General features: G+C 37.1%; 1 protein-coding gene across 2 annotated transcripts in view; it reads right to left on the bottom strand.

Moving 5' to 3' along the window:
* SHQ1 (SHQ1, H/ACA ribonucleoprotein assembly factor) overlaps positions 1 to 21,312 on the bottom strand; it is a 51,488-nt gene that overhangs the window by 24,196 nt on the left and 5,980 nt on the right. For both annotated transcript variants that reach the window (XM_037385435.1, XM_037385436.1), the window contains exons 6-10: positions 19,907 to 20,019; positions 17,841 to 17,968; positions 9,925 to 10,079; positions 8,086 to 8,139; positions 5,479 to 5,602 (exon numbers count right to left, since the gene is read on the bottom strand). In XM_037385435.1, coding sequence (XP_037241332.1) covers positions 5,479 to 5,602; positions 8,086 to 8,139; positions 9,925 to 10,079; positions 17,841 to 17,968; positions 19,907 to 20,019 — 574 coding nt within the window. The remainder of the gene's footprint in view (positions 1 to 5,478; positions 5,603 to 8,085; positions 8,140 to 9,924; positions 10,080 to 17,840; positions 17,969 to 19,906; positions 20,020 to 21,312) is intronic.

Below are 21,312 nucleotides of genomic sequence, written 5' to 3' on the forward strand. Positions count from 1 at the left end.
CAATGTAAATTAGCAACTATAATACCAATTCTCAATAAAAAGTAGTCTTTCTTCATAAAGTTTTGGATTATGGTAGCTTAATGGGCTTCTAATCAGAGGTTGCAAATCTAACCAGGCTTTAATTAAACAGGGAACCCTACCTACAAACACATGGAGCATTGCAAATTACTAAACTTTTGCTTTCAGAAAATGCGTCTCATACATGCACCTTATAAACAAGAAGTCCTTATGTGAAACTGCATTTAACATCTTACTACAGGAACAAAAAATAACAGCTTAAAAGCAAACAGTATTTAAGCCTTAATGTAGGATATTCCATACTACACAGATGATTCTTGGCCTATTTCTGTGAAATTCCACACCACAGGTTCTGTCTTTGGATATCTACTCCAGTCTTCAGTAGACATCTGGTCTTAACTTTCAGCCTGTAGTTATGTATTCAGTTATTACTTACACTGGCTTAAGTACTCTCTCTTTGTTACACTCCTTAGCCTCCCTCTTTCCCACAGCTCTTTGTGATGTGCCAGTGCAAGTATCTGCGAAACCATACAGTGTACTAGATCAGAGAACTGATGAAGCCAAAAGATGAACCGGCTAGAGGCTTTTTTGGCAGCTATGTCAGTCCAACTCACTGAAATGTTGTCTATCAAAGCAAACCTAAAACGTACTAGTTTTAAAAGTCTTCCTTCTTTTGTAGCCCTAGAATGATCATTTTTTGAAATTCACTGTATACTGGAGTTAAGAAAGCCATGGAATAGAAGATGAAGACATGCCAAGGGCAACTGATTTCATTTTCTTTACATAGCTTAAAGAGGCAAGCACTTTTAAGTTCAAGGGTGAAGAAGAAAAACTGTCTATTTAGAAAAACAGCAGTAAGTGTTCAAGAGCTGGTACAAAAAACTTTGATAATATCAGGCAAATTAATGATGTATTTTTAAACCCATTTTTGCATTATCTTCTGTGTAAAGTTACAGGTCTGCACTACACCGATCAATAAACACACTGCTTTTTACATACAGATACTATTTCCTGATTACTCAAAAAAACCCCACTAGTTATATTTAAAGATTCCAACTTCTGTAATAGAATCAAAACTGTTTGATAATCTTCTAAGCCATTAAATTTTAAAGATGTGGAACTTAAAAGTATATGACTTAAAACAGACTCCAACATCCTCTATTTTTTTGGCTTGAAGATCTGTGTTAGAGGTAAAGGAGGATAATATCCCATTTTGCAGTATATATGGATTTCTAGTTGGTTATCAAGCCTATGTACTAACCCATTGTTTTTCTGAGAAAAATGTGAATTTCTTTTCCTGCCATTAAAAAATGATTACACTGCTGTTGGGGAGAGGATGAGTTGTAACTTCAGAGGAAAAGCAGCAGAGAAACCAAGCAAAGAAGGCAAATATCACAGAAGAGTAATACGTATGTCCACAGAACATTGGATTCTTCTGGAGTTCATTGCTATGACAGCTGGTAGAGAAGAGCCTGCAACTTCAATTCCAGTTTCACACAGCCAGTCCTCCTCCTACAGATTAGTTCAAACAAACATGTAATTTGACCCCAGTTCTGGATCTGCCATTTGATAGAAGAACCTACTGATACACCATCATGAAATTCTACCAGCTTTCGTACTGAGTATTTGGAAGCAAAGGAAATTAACAGTCCGATCATTTTATTTCACATGAAGTTATTTTTCCTGCAGACTTCAGCACGTTCTTCCACGTTTTCAAGAAGGAGGAACATTCAACTAAAAAGACAAACTGAACTTTACTGTCCCATTAAAAAAAAATAAAAAGAAAAAAGTAGCATTCTTAAAAACAAGAAAAGAGCTCTTGCGGACTTTTAAATGAAAACACCCTGGTAACAACTTACACAGCTAGGCAACAGTACTATCTGGTTTTAATGGGTAATATAATCCTAAATCTGTTACTGTTAACTTCTGTATGGAAAGAAGCAAAGTATGTTTTATGTTGCAGCAAAGAGCACAAATAAATTCTCTTTATTATTAGCTCATAGACAGTAACTTTCATATCAGTATTACGCAAAGGTAAAACAGTTTTGAGTAAATACTGACAGAACCAGCCCACACCACTGGCATATTACGGTCTACTGAAAAGAAAAAGGGCTACACGTTTTCACATAAACACACCTCAGATATTTGTTAGTCAACTGTCACATGCAGTATACACATTATGTTGGAGATAGCATTGTAGCTGGATGCACCAACGCATTTTATTCCCTTTTTTAATCCTATCCAAGAACAGATAAATACAGCAGATAAAATAGTTCACAATTCAGCATAGTTAAGTATTATAGATCACTAAAACAGCATCAGAAAAAAAATATCTGCCGAGGACCTCAACATTAATCAGCTTAATGCATCTGTTTTACAATTAATGCTTTGGCAGGAAATCTTAATTCAAAATAAAAAGTGTTTAAATCACATGCAAGGATCCTTAATAGCTTAAGAATGCACTATCCTCTACCTTGGAAATGATCCACCAACATAACACTAGTATTTTAGAAGTCAAGTCACACAACCTGAGGCATAACATCTCAGTCCCATCAGAATTCTTTTCTATTTTTAAATAATTTACTTAGCTTATTATTATTATCAAAACTTTGTATTATACTATGTCCCAGCTTCCTCTACCAGCATCCTGAAAGAAACCTCAAGTCAGGATAAGGTCAACTCAAACTGATCCCTTAAGTTAAACACCATTCCTGTTGCGTCTACCTGAAAAGGAAGTTGTGTTACTACTTAATTGAATTATTGTATGTTACTTCAGTCATTTTTACCTATGTTCATCACACATATCACAATACAGTGCCAAATTGGTGAGGCATCATTTCCAGAAAACAAAGAGGGTAACAGTATTTAATGCTATCTATAACTGCTAGCTTTGCACATTGAATAGTTTGCTAAGTATTCTGTAAAAAAAAATTCCTCAAAAGCATGGCTCAACTTCCATTGAAGTTTGAAGGAGGAAACATTTTGACTGAACAGGTGTGCCTTGGCAGTACAAAGATTATGTAAGAAATCTAAAAATTACTTCTTTTAAGACTATATATACACACACACTTCCCCCCACCCACTTCTGATTATAAACAGCCGATACATCCACTCTGTATCTTAGTTCTTTGGTAGTCGGCTACTTAAAAAGCTTAAAATTTTTCACACTATACATGCACCATAATAGTAAATACTAGTTTGATACACAAACCCCAGAACTTTCAGAAGTTAATCACAGTTACTTTTATCACCAAACTACTAACTTGCGAAGTCCCTCCCAACAGATTTATAACCACATGAAGGAAGCAGCGCACTTGTGTCTGCTTCCCAGGCAGCACTTGGAGAATGTCACAGCTCATACTCAGGATAGTGTTGTCTTCTCCACTACCAGTTGAAATGGGCACACATTCTCTTTTCTTGAGGCTTGCTTGTGCTTTTTCAGCATCTTGCTGATCCACGGCCAGCTCTGTGGACGCAGCCAGTCACCCCATACTGCACCGTTTCCCAGGCAACCAGCACAGCACAGACATGCACAGAATGAAGCCAGGCCTGCTGCATTTCTTAGCTAGAATGGTTTAGAAGCAGCCACAGAAGTTATCAACTAAATTAAGTTGAATTTATTTTAAAGCTTATGGCAGTAATTTTTATGCAAAGCACTGAGGTCAGAAAATACAAGCCTAGCATGTCTCCTGGTCCAGTAGAGAATGAGTTAACATACCCAAACTACTCCTCCAGAGATGACAGGGACTTTGCTGTTGAAGCAAGACCATCGTGGGTAACGTAGGGAGACCACAATGGTAAGCCCTACTGGGGCCATTGTGTTCTAGAACCAGAGGGACATGTGGCTGCTGTTGCCTCTTACCAACACAGGAGGATGGAGCAAGAAATCTGGCACACAGTTATTGTAGATGTCACTTCCCTTACCAAACTATAATAATAAGAATGTCACTGCTGAAAGAATAATGCACAAGCATTAAGATAATGACAGCTCCACGCCTGAAAATGAAACAAAAAAGCTGCAAGTATGTAGTGCGTAGTCCGTTTTTTCTTCAGTTTTAAAAGAAAGTATTTTTTAAATTGTCATTTATTTTTTGACAAAATAGTTTTAATGATATTCACTGCTTGGTTTTTTATGAACAGCCTTACTTGGCTGTTATTTAGGACTACCTTACTTCCTAATAGCAAGCAGAGAACTAAGATAACATACACGAGTCAGAGATTTCGGCCTCTGCTCCCAAGAGAGAAAAATTATATAGGAAGTACTAAAAGAACAATGATGCAAAACAAGTTTTAAAGCTGACACAAATTCAGAATTTCTGTTCTTCCCAGACTACCACTGGACTTACCGAAGAGTCATCTCAACCATTTTGCCTTAATCCTATGGAGAACTGTAACACTGACTATGAAACACAAAACCCTCCTTGTCCTCAAATTTGTGATTCTGTATGGCAATACCAAACTGGCACATACAATGAGACAGTTTACAAATTAAAATGGCTAGATATCAAATAGTTATTTTGAACAAGAAAACAAAATTAATGGACTGGCTCAGTTACAAAGCCGAAAACCAACAAAAAAAAATATCTAATCCTAGAAAATAAAACTGTCAAGGAGAACAGGACTTCAACATTAGGATACATTTCCTTTCTGTCAAAATCCTAACATCACTGACAAGGGCTGAATTAAAACAGTAATTCTTCCAAACAGTAGAACATGCATGAAGGCTGTCCAGATTTGCAACTTCAAAACCATGATGAGCAGAACTTAAACCGTTGGAACAACTGCAGACAACGATGCTTTAAAAACTTCCCTTAGGTACAGACAAATTGGAAGGATTTTTGACAACTTCCATGATCTTTTTTTCACAGGGTTTCAGTCAGGTTGTTAAAGAACACAAAGAGTAACAGAAAACAACAGGACTGTTCTTATACAATAAGAAACTCTGCTTTGAAATAAAAACTTAAGACACCTTAAGAATAGGGTCTGAAAAAATCATAGTATATAACCTACTTTAACATAAGCCTCATTAAAATGTTCTTGTCCAACAGAAAAATCTCTTTACAGTTTAACAACAGTATAGAGAAAAATACTTTAAAGACTTTTTCCCTAAAGCTTTACACATCGTGGCTGGACTATCCTGATTTATCCAGAAACAAGATCTGATCAAAGACTTTTCTAAGAATGAGTCATTCAAAACATTTCTTCTGAGTAGATTTTCTGTTGTGAATAATACAGCTGAATTTACACCACAACTGTTGCCTAATAAATGAGTTGCTTCAGGGGCTTTTTCCTGCTAAGGAGACTAATTTTGTTCTTGTCTCTCCCCAGCCCCATTTTCAGATCTATCAAGTTTTGGTGAAACTGGCTAAAGGATTCAAAATTTATAAAAAAAAAAAAAACACACAGACACACAGACAATGTGGCTATATAGGCATTACTTCCTATCCCAAAAAAACTTACCTAGTTGCAGTATCATGACTGTATCATTGAAGGCACGTGTCACTAATCCAAAATGTCTGTATAGGGGATAGCACAGCACTCTTCTTCCAAAAGATACCAGGACATCATGAACACTAGTGAAACTCTGTGCATACCAGTGAAAAATCTGAATTAGTCTGTATGATTTTGGATACTAGGAATTATTTTTTGTTTTCCTTTTATGAAAAAAATCATATAATAGTTTACATGGCAGGATAACAGAAGTCCTATACATTTTATTGGTTTTGAATTAAAACTAAAGAACATAGAGAACATTAGAATAAAATAACTCAAGGCTTTGCCATCCTTTAGATTAAAGCAGTAAGTTACATCTGTCCCACATAGTTACATATATTAAGGGGAAGCTATCAAAAGCCTTTTAAGAATAAAGAAAATGTAAAACCACATATTAACAAAATACATGTGTACATAGAAGATCTCTAAAAATGATCCATGACTGCCTTTCATGAAAGTTAGATATTCAAGACAGGGATAAATATATCTGCCTAGGGAAAGCAGGTCATCGACCTCCTTTACAAGTGAGAAAGACCTCTAATTTACTTAGGCCAGAGGCATTAATGACTTATTAAAGACTTTACGACAGTGATTTCCTTTCCAGCTTTCACTTTTCAAGACAAAAAATTCCATTTATGAATCCAAAAAGAAATACCTATTCCATCTTGAACTCTCAATTTATTAAAATTAATAAAAATGCTTTGCTGACAGCCAGCACTTTTTTGCATTATGTGACTACCTCAACCTATTTTTCATTTTAATGGATCGACATTAAGCATTTAAATAATTTATGTTTTGTTATTTAATATTTAGAGTCTAAGGTGTGTACATGTCATGCACAGCAAAATGGCAGTCAGTTCAAACAAACCATAGCTGAGGCGATTTTGTTTACAGATTGATGAAAACACCCGCCTCTACATGGTTTGTAGAACAGATATAGTTATTAACAGCTTGGTGCCAGGAGACTGAATTTTCTGGGTGTGAAATATACTGTTGGCACAGGCTGCACCAGGATCTGCTATATTATAGGATAAGCACACACAGAAAACCCCTTCACTACGTTAGGACATGGATCTGAAAAAAATTTGAGACAAGGCAATCACTGAATTGTAACTTCACTCCTTTGTAACTTGCTACTGCAGAACATTCAATTGGACACAAAACTGACAGGTCTAGAAAACCAGTTGTCATAACATAAGTTCTTACTGAACAGAAGATTCACCACTACTAGAAATCTTTGAAGGACTGAACCCAAAAATCCCGTCAAATATCATTTTCGATCCTGTAAACAGAGACTTGGCTCAGTAATTTTGGGAATGAGGACAAATAGTCCTTTCTAGCTTACTGCAATCATAAGAAATCATGGATTACAGGCCAGATTAAGTCCCTTCCCACTTGAAGCTCTGTAGCAACTGAATTACATACACAGGCCTGTGTGCTTTCAGTAAACCGTCTGGAAGTGGAAAGAATAGAAGTTAAGTTTCCTTCCTCTATCTATGTTGGTTTCAAAGGGCTAGCAGCAACTAAACAAATAGGGATGTGGCAGTAACACTGAAAAGCAGCGAGTGGGCAAAGCAACACATGTACTCTAACCCTCCATAAAGCCTGAAACAAAAGTATTCAGCCTATGTCTGAAATGTCACACAACACATTACAGCCTTAATGAGACAACAGTTCTACAACTACCTAACTGAGGTCTTTTTGCTACAAGAACATGGAATTCGACTTTTCCATGATCGAGGGGGGATATGGGGACAGACAACGCCACACAAAACCAAACCACCTTTTGATTGAGTTCTAAGAGCTTTTCCTATCATTGGGTTTGCATTTACTTCTGGGCTTCCCAGTTCCACTCTCCAATGCATTCTGAAGCCACACAGCAGAATGGAGGAGAAGCCAGAAGCCACTTGATTTGCAGCCTAGAAAAAGAGCAAGCTAGAAGTGCATTCATGAACTACGAAGGCTGAAGAAAGGCTCAGCAATCAAAACCCCCAGAAGTGAGCAATAAGCTTCCATCTTCTTAAGTTAATATATATCCAAGGCAGGACTTAAAGGACACAAGAAGACTAAGAAATTACATTCCCTACTTTTTATGCTCTTCTTATTTTGATATACTTCAGCCAGTTAAATGGGAAGGTATCTATGACTTCTGATCAAGGAGCCAGAAGGCTGTATTTTCTTGCCCTAAGCATGGAGCTGCACACACACACTGTGGATAGATGTAAGGAACAATTACAGTTACTTCCTAAATAAACGTCATTGACTTGAGAATCAAACCCAGGAGAGCTAGGAACAATGTGTAGACAAGCAGCTTTTTTCATAGTGCCTATCCTCAGCTTTTCCAGAATGAGCTAGAAGGCCTGGCACCCAGACAGATAAAAGGTCATACTCCAGCCTCTTGAAGCTACTAGTAGCTGGGAGCCCAGAAGTCACAATCAATTTCTTATAACTATTAAACAGAGGACATGCACTTAATGTATCTTCTGAAGCGCAAGCTTTCCACAAAAGCAACGCACAACACCAAAACCAAATAATACAGCAAACACATGATGCAAAACTTAAGTTTTAACTTACCTCCAGCCAGCACAGTGTTGCACTCAGCTTCCTGACATTCCAAGCTGATTCAACCTGGTTTTAAGAGAAGACCGTAAAACAAGTATTATGTAATTCAACATTCAAGACTGCCAGCAAACTATTTAAGATAACATTCTGGCAGTAATTTAAGAACCTTTGTGAATATGAAGCAGTAATTATATTACGTGCATAGAAATGGGCACAGGACAGGATTAAAAATTATATTGCAATGCAGATGTTAAATAACTGAATTGTTTTCCATATTGGGATTATGTAGCCCATGCACAGAGGCTTCAAAATACAACAGCAATCACAGAAAACCAGTATCTTAGTGGAATTCTGTCCCTTTTCACCAAGCAACAGAAACTTGAATCAACAAAGCTCAAGCTAAAATGCTTTGTTTTGTGAAAATGGCTCAAGACTTTTGGCTTTCAGAGAGGGTCCTAAAGCCAGCGGTACATGTGAAATATCATTGTTTTTAACATGTGACAGATTCAGACTATTTGTGTGGTAGTGTGGTCTAGTGAGGTGATTAGGGTTAAAAGCCAGGAAGCCTTGATATATAATCCTGGCTCTCGTAAAGATCTGCATGGCCTGAAAATCTTGGTTTTTCTATTAAAAAGGAGAAAAAACCTAGTGTGTTTTCCACATGTACCATCTGGTTATTGTGAATATCAGTAACAAACTGTACAACTGTGTTCATCACCTATTTGCGATTTTGTGCAACACTAACTCATGATACAACAACCATCCTAGATTATTCTGTCAAATAAGTGGGTCTCGAAATTTCTGCCTACCATTCTAAAACCCATGCCCTCATTTTAGTCTATGGTCAGAATGGTTTCAATTATGTGATCCAATAGTTTGATTAAAAGCCTTGAGAGAACATCTAATTGGTTAACACCAGCCAAGGAGATGCTAGGCACAGAGCTGTATCTGGGAAGCATGTCTATTTCAAAACAGCAACCTAACCACAGAACAACATGGCATCCATTCTAAACTTCTGCTATTTTCTTAATTCTTTATATCCTGTGAAAAAACTAGGATACAGAACACAAAATCAAGGTAGCTGCTGCTTGTGTAAGACATGGACAAACACCAGAATCTTGAAAACTGACACTTGCCTTCCTACTTCCATTCAGTGACTGACTACTAGAGAAACCTCTGCATTAGGATTTTTTTTGGTTTTACATATGTATTACTTGTTAAAATTTTAAATGCCTCACTTTAGGTTCTAGCATGCTTCAGAATACACCTTCCATACTCAGTGCATAAGCTTAAAACCACCCTAAAACCCAAGAAAAACACCCAAAAACCCAAATCCACAACAAAACCCCCAAAAATCAGTTTTTTAAAAAGCATGTAATGGTAGCCTATATAAAACACTACAGTTTCAGTCCTACAGACTAAATTATTTCCCATGCTTTCTCAGAATCCAAAAAAGTAGTGGTATTATCATAGTCAAACATGGTGGTTTTGTACAGTTCCATCAACATAAAATAATAATTATTTGTGAATTCTGCATTTACAAGAATCAAGACACATCACAACACAGAACAAATCACAAACAAACAGAATTGTCTGGAGTCTCTTGCAACTCCACTTCTCACCTACAGCTAAAAAGCTGCTCCAGAAGAGCAGCAATACTTAGAAGTCTTATTAATTCCCACATGCATCCTAACAGCTCAATCTAGACATATAAAGCCTTTAATTTTAAATGACTCAATTATGTATTTTTAATGCACAGAAGCAAGTTCATTTTAAAAGGTAAGTTTGCTAAATGACAGTACAGGGTCCAACACTAGGTCCCTAAAACATACAGCTTTTTTTTAAACTTACATTCTTTTCTCCTTCATTGACATAGACTTCATAGCAATACGCCAGAAGGATATCGATTAAACCAAGATATACAAGGTAACGACTTCTTTTATCCAGAAGATAAGATTTATTTGTGAATCTTCTCAGCTGCTCTCTCTCTTCCTCAGAGAAGACAACTATAAAAAGTAAAAGAATAATTGATAACAAACTTAAAGCTGGCACATTCATTTTAATAGGTGGCAATACTACTGCAATAGTCGCTTTAAAACGAAGCATGTAACTAATCATGTATCACTCACTCAAGAAAAAGCCTAGTTAAAGTCAAAAATGAAAGTAAGAATGATTTAAACTCTTATTAAACTCTTGATTTCAAATTCAAGTTCCAGCCGTGCAGTGTACTACACGTACATACGAGCAATTCTGAACTGCTCTGAACGTGCCAAGGATTTCTGTGGATGCCCGAGTATCTTAAAGATAAATGCACAATCAGGATCTGAGTAAACTGAAGTTTAAGTCCACATTGTATGAGACAAAACTAAAAACAGGATAACAAAAACATATTTTCTCATTGTAGAAAAGGGTAAGAACTAAAGAAATAGGGAAGGAAAAAAAAAAAGATACAGTTCTGTATTTCCAAGCTTCACCAGTTTCAACTCATGACCTAGGTGTGATTTAGGAGCTTTTCTTGTGCTGTCTGATAACAGCCTTCCAGTGTTTGAGGAAGATCAAACATCAAAACCTTACCCCACCAACGCTGGTATGAAAACTGCATCTCCTTCCAAAGAGCTATGGTATCTACCATCAGTGCCTGTCATATTTCGCTCTTTATATCTTCAGTGTACCTCATTTAGTTAAGAATGGTTACACTGAGCCAACCCCAAGAATCTTCTTACCCAGTACTTTCTCTTTGGGATGCATAATGAAGACAACAACACTGCAGGCATACTGTGACAATCCATCAAAGTATTTCTCAAAGAAACAGTGATACAGACATGGATAGCTAAGACTGAATATTGAATAGTAATCCTTCTGAAGGGCACTTAAAACATTTCAGAAAGCATGGCAGAATTGCCTTGAAGTAACAGTAGAGATTAAGAAGATGGCTTCTTGATTTACTTTTGAACTTGTTCAGAGATGGCTTCTAGTTGGCTATTTAGTACAATTAAAACAGCCAGAAACCAGAGCTAAGAGACTTTCATCCAGGCTGCCCAGAGCACAGGCATTTCATGTCAACAGGCTCCAGTTTACTGAATAGGATAGATGTAGCACGCACATTTTGGTCACACCACAGAAGGAAATACTACTAGCTTGACAGCTAATGCTTTGCTACGCTGAGGAAGTCCAACCCCATGATTTGTTCAAGCACCAATTACACTGGAACCAAGTTTAAAATACCACTCATTGAAAGAGATTTCTCTGAGGACAGGAACAAGCCTAATGCAGCACTCTTGTTACTCTTTCAAAATAAACCCTAAGTGCCAGGGTAGATACACGATGTACCCCTTAACTCATTGATTTTCAATTATTTTTTTGTAGGGGAAGGGGAGGGGGAACAAAACCCAAAATGCTACAAATAGCAGAATCTCTCATCAGTTATTCTTTTATCACCCCATTTTCGAGTCACTATGTTCTGGCATACTTACCTGGGGGCAGAGAAAAGCTGTAGGCAAGATTAACAAACTTTAAAATGTAAAACAGTTAACACTAAGATGAGGATGTGATACTGGTTAAGCGTTACTATGTTCATAACCCCTGAGTACCCAAAGAGTCCTTGCTGTCCGACAGGCAGCTGTAGAGTCAGCCTTTGTAGCTCCCCGACACAGATCCCTGAATATTGCTCTGAAGTCAAGCAAGTCTCCCTTTATTTACAAGCTCTCACAAAAAGAAACTCCTGCTTTTTTAACCTCTGGAGAAAGCAAGTGTCTTCCACTTGCTATGATCTCATAACAAAGTGACAATTTAGCCAGACCAAGGCAGCTTAACTCTGGTTTTCTGTTAATACAATGCAGTTTAGCATCACCCCTTAAATCACAAATACAGATGATGTATCTACAGTATACAGCAAATTTCTTTACGAAGCTCTTAAATTGCATTGATTCTTCAGCGAGTCACCTCTATCATTAATATTAAAATTAACCAGAAACCCATACATGCAACCTTGTAGCACATTTGAAAGAAACAGCTTCTGAAAAACATAAAACCACTTTGTAAGTTGCTACAGTAGGGTGGGTTTAATGAGGTATCACAACAGGGTGTTTACAGTTAGACGGTCCAACTGGAAATAAAAAAGGCATTTCCAATTTCAGCTAGCTTCTACTAGAAAACCCTCTCCTGGAGTACAATACAATTTATTATAAAGTAATACACAAATAGCAGCTTCACCCTGAAGAGCAGCACAAAAGAGTAGAGCTGAAACTAAAGCTAAAGATGGAAAAGCAATTCTGAACAGCAAACAGCCAAAAGTTTGTTAGCGAAGACCACTACAGCAGATCACATTTATAAATGTTAAGATCACTTCTGATGATTACAGTAATAAAGATTTATTAAAAAGAGGCAAAATAATTCCTTCAAAGCACATGAGACTATCACAGACAGAATACCTGTTAAATAGTTATGCCAGCACTCTTGTATTTCTAAGCCTACCTCAATGTGCTTGCTACAGTTCGCAGTCAAGATGCACATGCATCAAGAATGCAACTGCCCTCCTTCAGAAACTCAGTATATTCAGTACTGGGCCCACCTCTGAGAATGCACTCTTCTTAATCAGCAACCACAACCTGAAGTTTGCTTCTGCCTCATAGCTGATCAAAATTAAATGACTTTCTTCAGAGAGAAGATGCAGTCCAACACAGAACAAAAAATTCACTTTATAGTTTTACTAGCAAGTATTTGTTAGATTCTCTAAAATCCACATTCCAGAGGAATATGTAAATGTGAGCCATACTTCTAAGCAGCAAGCAAAGAAACACTTGATGAAGTTCATGAAATCTAAGAGATAGTTTTCTTCTGCTAAAATTCAAACTTTCTGAAGCATCATAACACATACAACTGGACCATAAACACAGAAACTGCAAGTCTACTAGACAACAGCAAACAAGACAGACCAGATAGTTCGCAAAGCTAAGTGTTACAAGATGTTCATTAACTCACCGCAAAGTACCAGGTGTTCTAAATAAAATTTCTCCCTCTGGAGAGAATACTTCAATTTTACAAATAAAAATCTACGCATTCCTTAAAGTTCTTGATTAATAAATGATCCAGGCCTGAAACTCATTATTAACGTGTCAAAACCACCACCTACTTTGTTTTTCCAATTCAAAAGTACATAGTATAAGATTAACAAAACAAGTGAAATTGTAATTACATTTTCTGTTATATTGCCAGTACACTTTTGCACCATTGCGTTACCAGTGTTCCATCTAAAAATCTGTACAACAATTAACCTAATGCAATGCAATATCTGCTACTTATCAAGTATTAACTTCGCAATTTTTCCTGAAGTTTGATTTTAAAATGTTTTCTATATTTGTTAGCGCCAAAATCATGTTTCTTCTAGCCACAGTATAACTGTGTATTAACATATGTCTAAAGGAACCAGAGAAACTAACCACATACAAAATTACCGATAGATGAGACTACAAAGGCTACCCTTACTTGTTAATCACGTTAAAATGCTTATTTCAAATTGCCTTCAGTCAATGAAGTACAGCTTAACCTCTAAAGGGGAGAGTGAGGTCTGACAGCTAAAGAGTGTTTTGTTATGGTCTTACTGATATTTTATGCTGCTGACCATATCACTTAAATCAAGCCAGTGTAAGATCTCTATCTCAAGACTACTATGACACTTACAATTCTACGTGTTTTAGAACTTAGATAAACCATGCTATCTAGATAGATCCCTGACTCAGTGGTCAGACTCAGAAAATTACAGAAAGTATAGGTCAGGAAGGGCCTCTGATAATCAGATAGTCTGGCCTTCCAGTGAAAGCAGAGCCTTGGCTTATGGTCCATCAAGCCAAGTCTTTCCTTCGAGATGGCTGTGGAATTAAAGTAACTGAGCAGAACTGATCCCCCTGCCTGTCCGCCCCCCACCACCCCACCCCCCTTTTTAAATGTTAACTAAAATATCCTGCTACAATACTAAGTTTTTAAATGTGTCATTCTGTCCCTGTAAATTAAGGAATTGGCAACACCAGATAAAGGAGGACATCAGCCAGCAGAGAGTAATTTGAAGTAGAATAAAAATGAATTTTTAATTAAGTTGAATGTGATTGTTACAAAATACAAAACCTTTTGTCTGGAATCTGCAGAAGCAAGACTCTAATGTAAACTTCAGCAGCAGCAACCGAGCTTTCCAAAAGCTTTATTCCCTCATGGGAAAGTCTGTGTAATTAGTTAGGCTTCATGGAGTATTACTTGACTTCCATTAGATATTTTAAGTGTGAACAAAAACTGGGCCTTTCAGCTTTAGAAAAAGACCACTCCAAAAATGGTATTTTGATACAAACATGACAGTGAAACCTGCTCTCTAGTATTTCTTCTGTTCCTCAGCCATACTGCAAAAGCAATCATCTTAGCTGCCTGGTGATTGACCAGCCTACGAAGAAAATAAACAAAAAACCCCACAAAGGGCAAGAAGAGACAATACACAGTGAAATACTCTCCTTCCCACATGGTAACTTGAGGAGTCAGTTCCCAGTGACATTCCTGATTCCACAGACACCATGTAGGTGGGAACTTCCCTAACAAGAGCAGTAACAGAGCACAAAATACAGGGACTCTAAAGGTACCAGGTGTCAAATTCTAGTGCTGACACTCCAATACTGTGGTAGCCTGTACTGTAATGTACCATCAGCTTTAACATTACTATTCCTACCTTCTTGTCTTACCAGTCATCTACCTTCCATAAACAACCCTCTAAAAGGATACACCATGTCATGTTTGAGGGTAGCAGACTTCTCCAGTACGAGCTGCTGCATGTTGGACATCTTGCAACTTCCATTCCGTCTGTTTCTATGTTCTTGTGTAACAGCTTTGGACAGCACAGGTTTGATCAAGAATATCACTTTTCTTCAAACAGGACAGACAAGTGTTTCTGCAAACTGGTCATGGCAGTCCACCTACCACTAGCTGTACACATTTTAGACACCCCAATATTTGAAGTCTCTTTACAAGCTGTATACTTGGAAGTTCTCATCATGGAAGATTATGGAAATGACCTTATTTCTGATGCTTTCCTTAGCACAAGACATGAATTTCTAACTCAGGAAGAGTACAAAATCTGGGTACTGTTTTATGCCTTTTTTCCATAAGCAATGAAAAGAAACTGCATGAAGGTTTCAACCCCTCCTATATGCCCTTAAACAGGTTCAAAAGTGCACAGGGGAAATTTGTATCTGATTTTTATAATGAAATGGTTTGAGTTTACACCTACCTGCAGCAGGATACATGCACACACAGGCTCAAAGAATCACTGCACATCACTTCATAAAACACCCCGAAATATACTGCAACACATGTAACTTTTGTGCCCCTAAAGCTTCTGTGCTCAAGTACACTTTGGCTTTTTATAGCTAAGCACTAGTGTTCAAAGGCTTTTTACTACAAGCACACTCTAGTACCAACAACAGCCTACTTACCCTTCTAGCCATATAGCACACCTTGGCTTAACGCAGTCAGAACTCTACCCAGTTCTAGTGAAAATAACATAAAAATTCTCAAGTAGTAAAGAAGGTCCTTCACCTAGCACAGTCCATCTTTCTTTAATGTGCCTTTTCTATGTCACTTTGATTTACTAAGCGTGCATACTGGAATATATATTAAAGCAGATAATGCAGTCAAATTGCATTCAGCTTGTAAAAATTCCTCAATCTGTAACTGAGATTAGCTGCACCATCCCCTTTGATTGAATAAGGCACAAAACCAATGGAAAACCACAGGGAACTCATCCTACTGATGATCAGATTCCAAGTCCAACAGCCTGGACCCATCTCCTGCCCTTTTGCACTTCCATTCATAAAAGATCTTCAAGTAGAACCTGTACTCCCTCTCATGGTGGTTTCTTTCACCACAACTCACACAGGTTAAAGAACCTCCAATGGTTTCAGATCTTCAGCCACTTGCCATCCCCAGTCCCTGTTGCCAGTCAAACAGCACTAACAATGCTACCAGAACAATGGCCTTTCTTGGGGAAAGGGGTAGGCGTTGTCATTAACTTCACCCAAACACCGTTCGCCCTCTTACATTACTTATTTCCTCACGATCGAGAAAACTACATGAGCCTCCTCACTCAGCCATATGAAGGTCAGGCTGAATTTTTTGCTCATTCTTATTAAATATATGTTTTATAACAAATGATTTGGAAAAAATCATTTACGTAGCCCCACTTTCTGCACAACTTGGTTTGCAGCAGGCCTGTCAGGCTTTCAAGGAGTTTGTCTGTTGTTGTTGTTGCCGCCCCTAAAACCCAGCAATATATTTGGGTTTTCTTCAGAAATTCAATTTAGAGTAAAAACATACTTTTATCAAATGAAATCATCCAGCAGCTATTCATTTTCATTATATTCCTTAACACAGGCAAACATTAGCTTGTTTCATTTACTAAGGAGTGAATGGATAAAAATGAACAAAGGAACCCTTCATTATTCTATTTTCAAGCCTCTTGCACCTTTGTCCAATGCTTTTTAAATCAAATGCTTATGATAGATGTAATTAACAATTTCTGACTTCAGAGGCTGAAAAGAAACCAATAATGAAGATCAGATTATATTCACAGTAAAATATGCAACATTTACCCTAATTCCATTGTTCTCCTGTAGGAGATGTGAAAGTGCAGGTATTATGAGTGGACTAATATTTGTTAAGGACCTCTGGTGAAGGGATTATCATTACCTATTTTAGTAATATTGGATTTTCATACTATGTAGAAATGAACAAAAAACAATAAAAGAATATACATAATAGTAACTTGTAATGCTCTCTGCAACCACTGCGTACAGATCTGTGTACAGCAAGTTCTCTCTTACCAATACTATTACAAAGTCATCTACTCAACCTAAAACCATCCCTTTTACTTTCTAAAAGGACACAAAGATTTTCCTTTGAAAGAAGTCCAAGACCCATAAAAGTAACAGTAGAGTAATAAATACTATGAAATTCTGTGGTACTGTGTAAATGAAATAAAACATCCTGCAGAAGACATGCTCATCAGAAATAGCACAATCTTCCACAGCTGATCCTTGGAAAAGCTGCTGTGAATTGTCAGCACCATATTTGGAAGTGGGCACAACAAACAGTTTTAACTATTTTTTCCATTGAAAGTACAACTAGGAAAGGGAGAACAGTTACTCAAAAAATCTGGAGGGGAGAAAAAGAAAAAAAAAAAAGATGCACCAAAGGACCCCTTTTCTAGCTACTACAACCAATGCACGAAGATAAGTTTGATTTGATTTCAGATGCCATGACTTACTGACACTAGCAGCTCCTTTGAAATCCTAAAGATTACAACATGTCCTTGAAAGTAAACTTTTTCTTCATTGATACCTGAGTTTCTAGAATGGCCTTGATGACCAGTTAACTCCAAAATTTGTTATGCAGATGAAAAAAATATTAAGAAATCACACACTACACTACATAATTGACAGAAATGCTTAAGATTAAATGACCACTTTACAATATACTGTCAACTGCTCCACACAACTGCCTCAAAGATTTCAGTATATAACCGTCCCTCAGAAAAAAAAAACAACTTTGCAGACAGGAGATGTAACAGAATATTCCTCTATTAAGAATGGTTAAGACTGCAGATTGTAGGATAAAACCATCCTTATTCCTGTAAGAACAGCCACCTAGAACGTAACAGGCATCACGACAAGTACCATTCAAGCAACAAGTGGTTTTGTGTGTGTATATATATATAAATATATGTATGTTCTCACCAAATTTATCAGTGTTATGCTCCTGATGACTTTCTCCCTGCAAGGCTGTCATTTTTTTATGAGCATCAACCCACCATGGTTTGTACTTTAAAACATGCTGAATAGCTTCATCTTCAAACAAATCAGCTCTGGGAAAAAAAAAAAAAGTCATGTGCTATTTATTTCAGTTTATAGTGTATGTGGGTATATTTTAAGCCATACATTTAGTACACACGACCTAGCTCCAGGACATTTTCCATACATTAGAAATAAGTTCTTTGACTTAAAACCAGAAATAATAAAAGCATAAACAATATTCTCTTACCTTACAGTACCCCTTCCTTTATTTTTCCAGCTTTCCTGAGCTGGATAAGAAGCCTAGGAAATTACTGACCTTGCAGCATAACATGAAGGTGAAGAAACCTGAATTGTTGTGGATCTATCTGAAAGAAACCATTCCAAAGAGAAGACTTCTCATACAATATCACTAGCAGCAAACTTGGTTTTACTGAGAACTTCTCCCACTTTAAGTCTGTATACTTTGGGAAGGAAGGGAATGTAGCTAAAAGACAACAATGAAATAGGCATGGGGGTTGACTTTTAGGTAAACAAGGGCATGCTGTAGCAAGGTGGAAAAATGAAGAGTTGTACATAAATTCTGGAAGAGAAATTACCTCCATCTCAGCACATCTCAGCCGCTGTGGTAAAAATCTCAATATAGTAATTCTGGGAGGATTTATACTAAAGGATTCGATTTCTAAGCCTCCTCTTACCATTTCAGCTTTTTCTTCACACCGAACAATAGTATAAATAGTGAGAATTGAGAAAAACCACAGAAATGTAATACATTCTTAATCACGATAAAAAAACTGCCAAATCTACTGAACACAATGTAATTTGCTTTACTCACACTGACAGATTTTTTGTTGCCTTCCTTCAGTGTCTTTATCAAGTAACTTAGGTATCAGCCAGCATACATTTCTCTCAAAAGCAACAGAACACTTGTTTGCCACCATTTCCCCCAGAGATGTCCTTACCAGGGTACACAGGAAAACAATCTTTGTTGAAGAAAGGTTGGTATCATCTGTTCTGAAGCAACTAAAACAGCCATTAAACTAAACTGTTTGTAGCTCACCTACCAGGCCAGAATACAGGGTCTAAGATGGAAACTTACAATTACCATCATTTGCATCACATTATAGGTTAGGAACTACCTCAATTCTAGTGATATGTGCTTCCAACTGAAGTTTCAAGAAAGTGTTTCTAATTTTTATGTGCTACAGAAAGACATACAGCTGCCTCTGAAACACCTGCCTGGGGAAAAAGGCCAAGTTTGCAAAGATATCTTCTGAAACAACTCAAAATGGGTTAAGCCTACCTCTCCCTGAACAAAACATACCACAAGTACTAATTGTCCCTACTAGGGACTAGACTCTTGTCCCACCAAATCAATCTTGCAGCAATCACCGTATAATTAACAGATCTCATGGCTTCAATTTACTTTATTGAAGTTTCTGAACCTAACTTGACCTGAAATACTCCAACTTGAAAGGTACAAAGAATCATTTACACCTTCATTACATAGAATGTAGAAGGCACAAATAAACACAAAGTCTTGGTTTGAAACTTTTCCTTGTTCTGCTGTAAAACAGGTTTCACATGATGGGAGGCAAAAACCATGGTGGCCTAGACAAAGTCTTCATAACTTCAAAACTCAAGTTTTTCTTCCTCAGACCAGGCCATTTCAGTAATCTTTGTTTCACAGAGCAAAACAACGTCCTGACATCTACAAGCCAATACGCTGGCAGAGACTGGCTACTCAGCTGCTGAACAGACAAACTACAAAACAACGTTCAACAGTTCATAGCAGCCCCTGCTTGAACACAGCCTTAAGCAGTAATTAAACAGTCGAGTTACCCCCAAACAGATGAGCAGTATGTTGTGTCAGTGTCACACTTAAGAATACCCTTTTATGGCCTGCTGTGATGAGACAAAGAAACAGGCAAATAAAGTAAAGCTATTACTTCTGAAAGTGATCTTAAAACCAATCATTATGAAAAGAAAAAGTGAATGTATTCAATACTCACAAGTAATGATCAGAGTCAAACTTGGCAGCCTCAGCTGCCAGGCGTTTCTTCCTGCGTTCATCTACAGGAGTCTGGTCTGGATGCTTAATGTCAACAACATCACTGAATTCATCCTGTAAATGCAACGAAAATTATAGGACCCAGCCACAGGTATAACAAGCAACATTTATTTAATAAGAGTTTAGGAAGAAAGCTCATCAGCATTACACTGAAATCCCTAGATGCTCTTCAGTCTCCCTTTTAAATCTTCCAAATTCAGGCTCCATTGTACAAATACAGCATAAGAATTCCAAGGAAATTCAATTATTTGAAGCTCCTTAGAATTCCATGATATTATGAAGTCTATTCAGGTTGTTTTATCATAAGACAAGCCCATTATTTTGCATTATGCTAAAATTTGCAGTCTTTAACAAAAGCAAGCAACCACAACAATGACAAGGTAAAAATCATAGCTATGGTTCTTGTGTCTTGAGATTCTCACACTCTGAAGTGGCCATACATTCATTAATGGGCAACTGCATTGTCATTTTATGCATCATTAAGCGGCAGTACGTTAATGCTGATGGGAAACTTCATTAATTTCATAGTAATAAAACAGTGTATATACCCTAACAGAATGTAAATACTTTCTCCTGAATAGCAACCCTTCTGCTCCAAACTCCAAAAACACAATTCATGCAATTATGAGTTACAGAGTTACATAATTGCTTTTAACAGCTACATCTTCAATTGCTCTAAGAACACCACAAAAAATTAAGTTACCATCTGCAATTACAAGTTGTGTATACTATTACTGCAAACTGCAGCATGCTAGGTAGTACAGATAAGCTTCAATCTATTTGTGAATTAAAGAAGCTGCTGAACGCACAAAAACGAAGTAACTTCATTTTAAAGCTCCTATCCTACCAAGTAATCCACAGAAGCAATTTCAGCACATCAGCATAACCCTAGTAAATCTCACAGATAACAGGTGAGCAGACATCTTGAAAAGTACACACTTCAAAAGTTACTGCCTTGCGAGAAAAATCAAGTCTAAAATAAAAAGTACAATCATATAGTTACCATGAATTTCACAGTGAAAAAAAATGTAGTGCCACAACAATAACAGGACCTACAGATTAGCCAGCTTTATGTGTTTTTTTAATTGTGTAATTTCTTTGTAATTCAAAAGTATATTGAAATATACTCTACACCAATGTTAAGTATGTTTGAAGTCTGAATAGAAGACAATAACAAATATAAAGCAGAAGTGTTAACAGCACACCGTTAACAGCCTGTAGACTGTTTGCAGCTTGCCAGAACTATTCACCTGGCACGTGGCCTACTTCATACAGGCCTTTTCCTCCGTGTCTTCACAGGCTAGCTGAACCATGTTGGTGACAGCAGCCCACTTCCTGAGGCCATTT

This window comes from Falco rusticolus, chromosome 4, assembly GCF_015220075.1.
Source record: "Falco rusticolus isolate bFalRus1 chromosome 4, bFalRus1.pri, whole genome shotgun sequence".
NCBI lineage: Eukaryota > Metazoa > Chordata > Aves > Falconiformes > Falconidae > Falco > Falco rusticolus.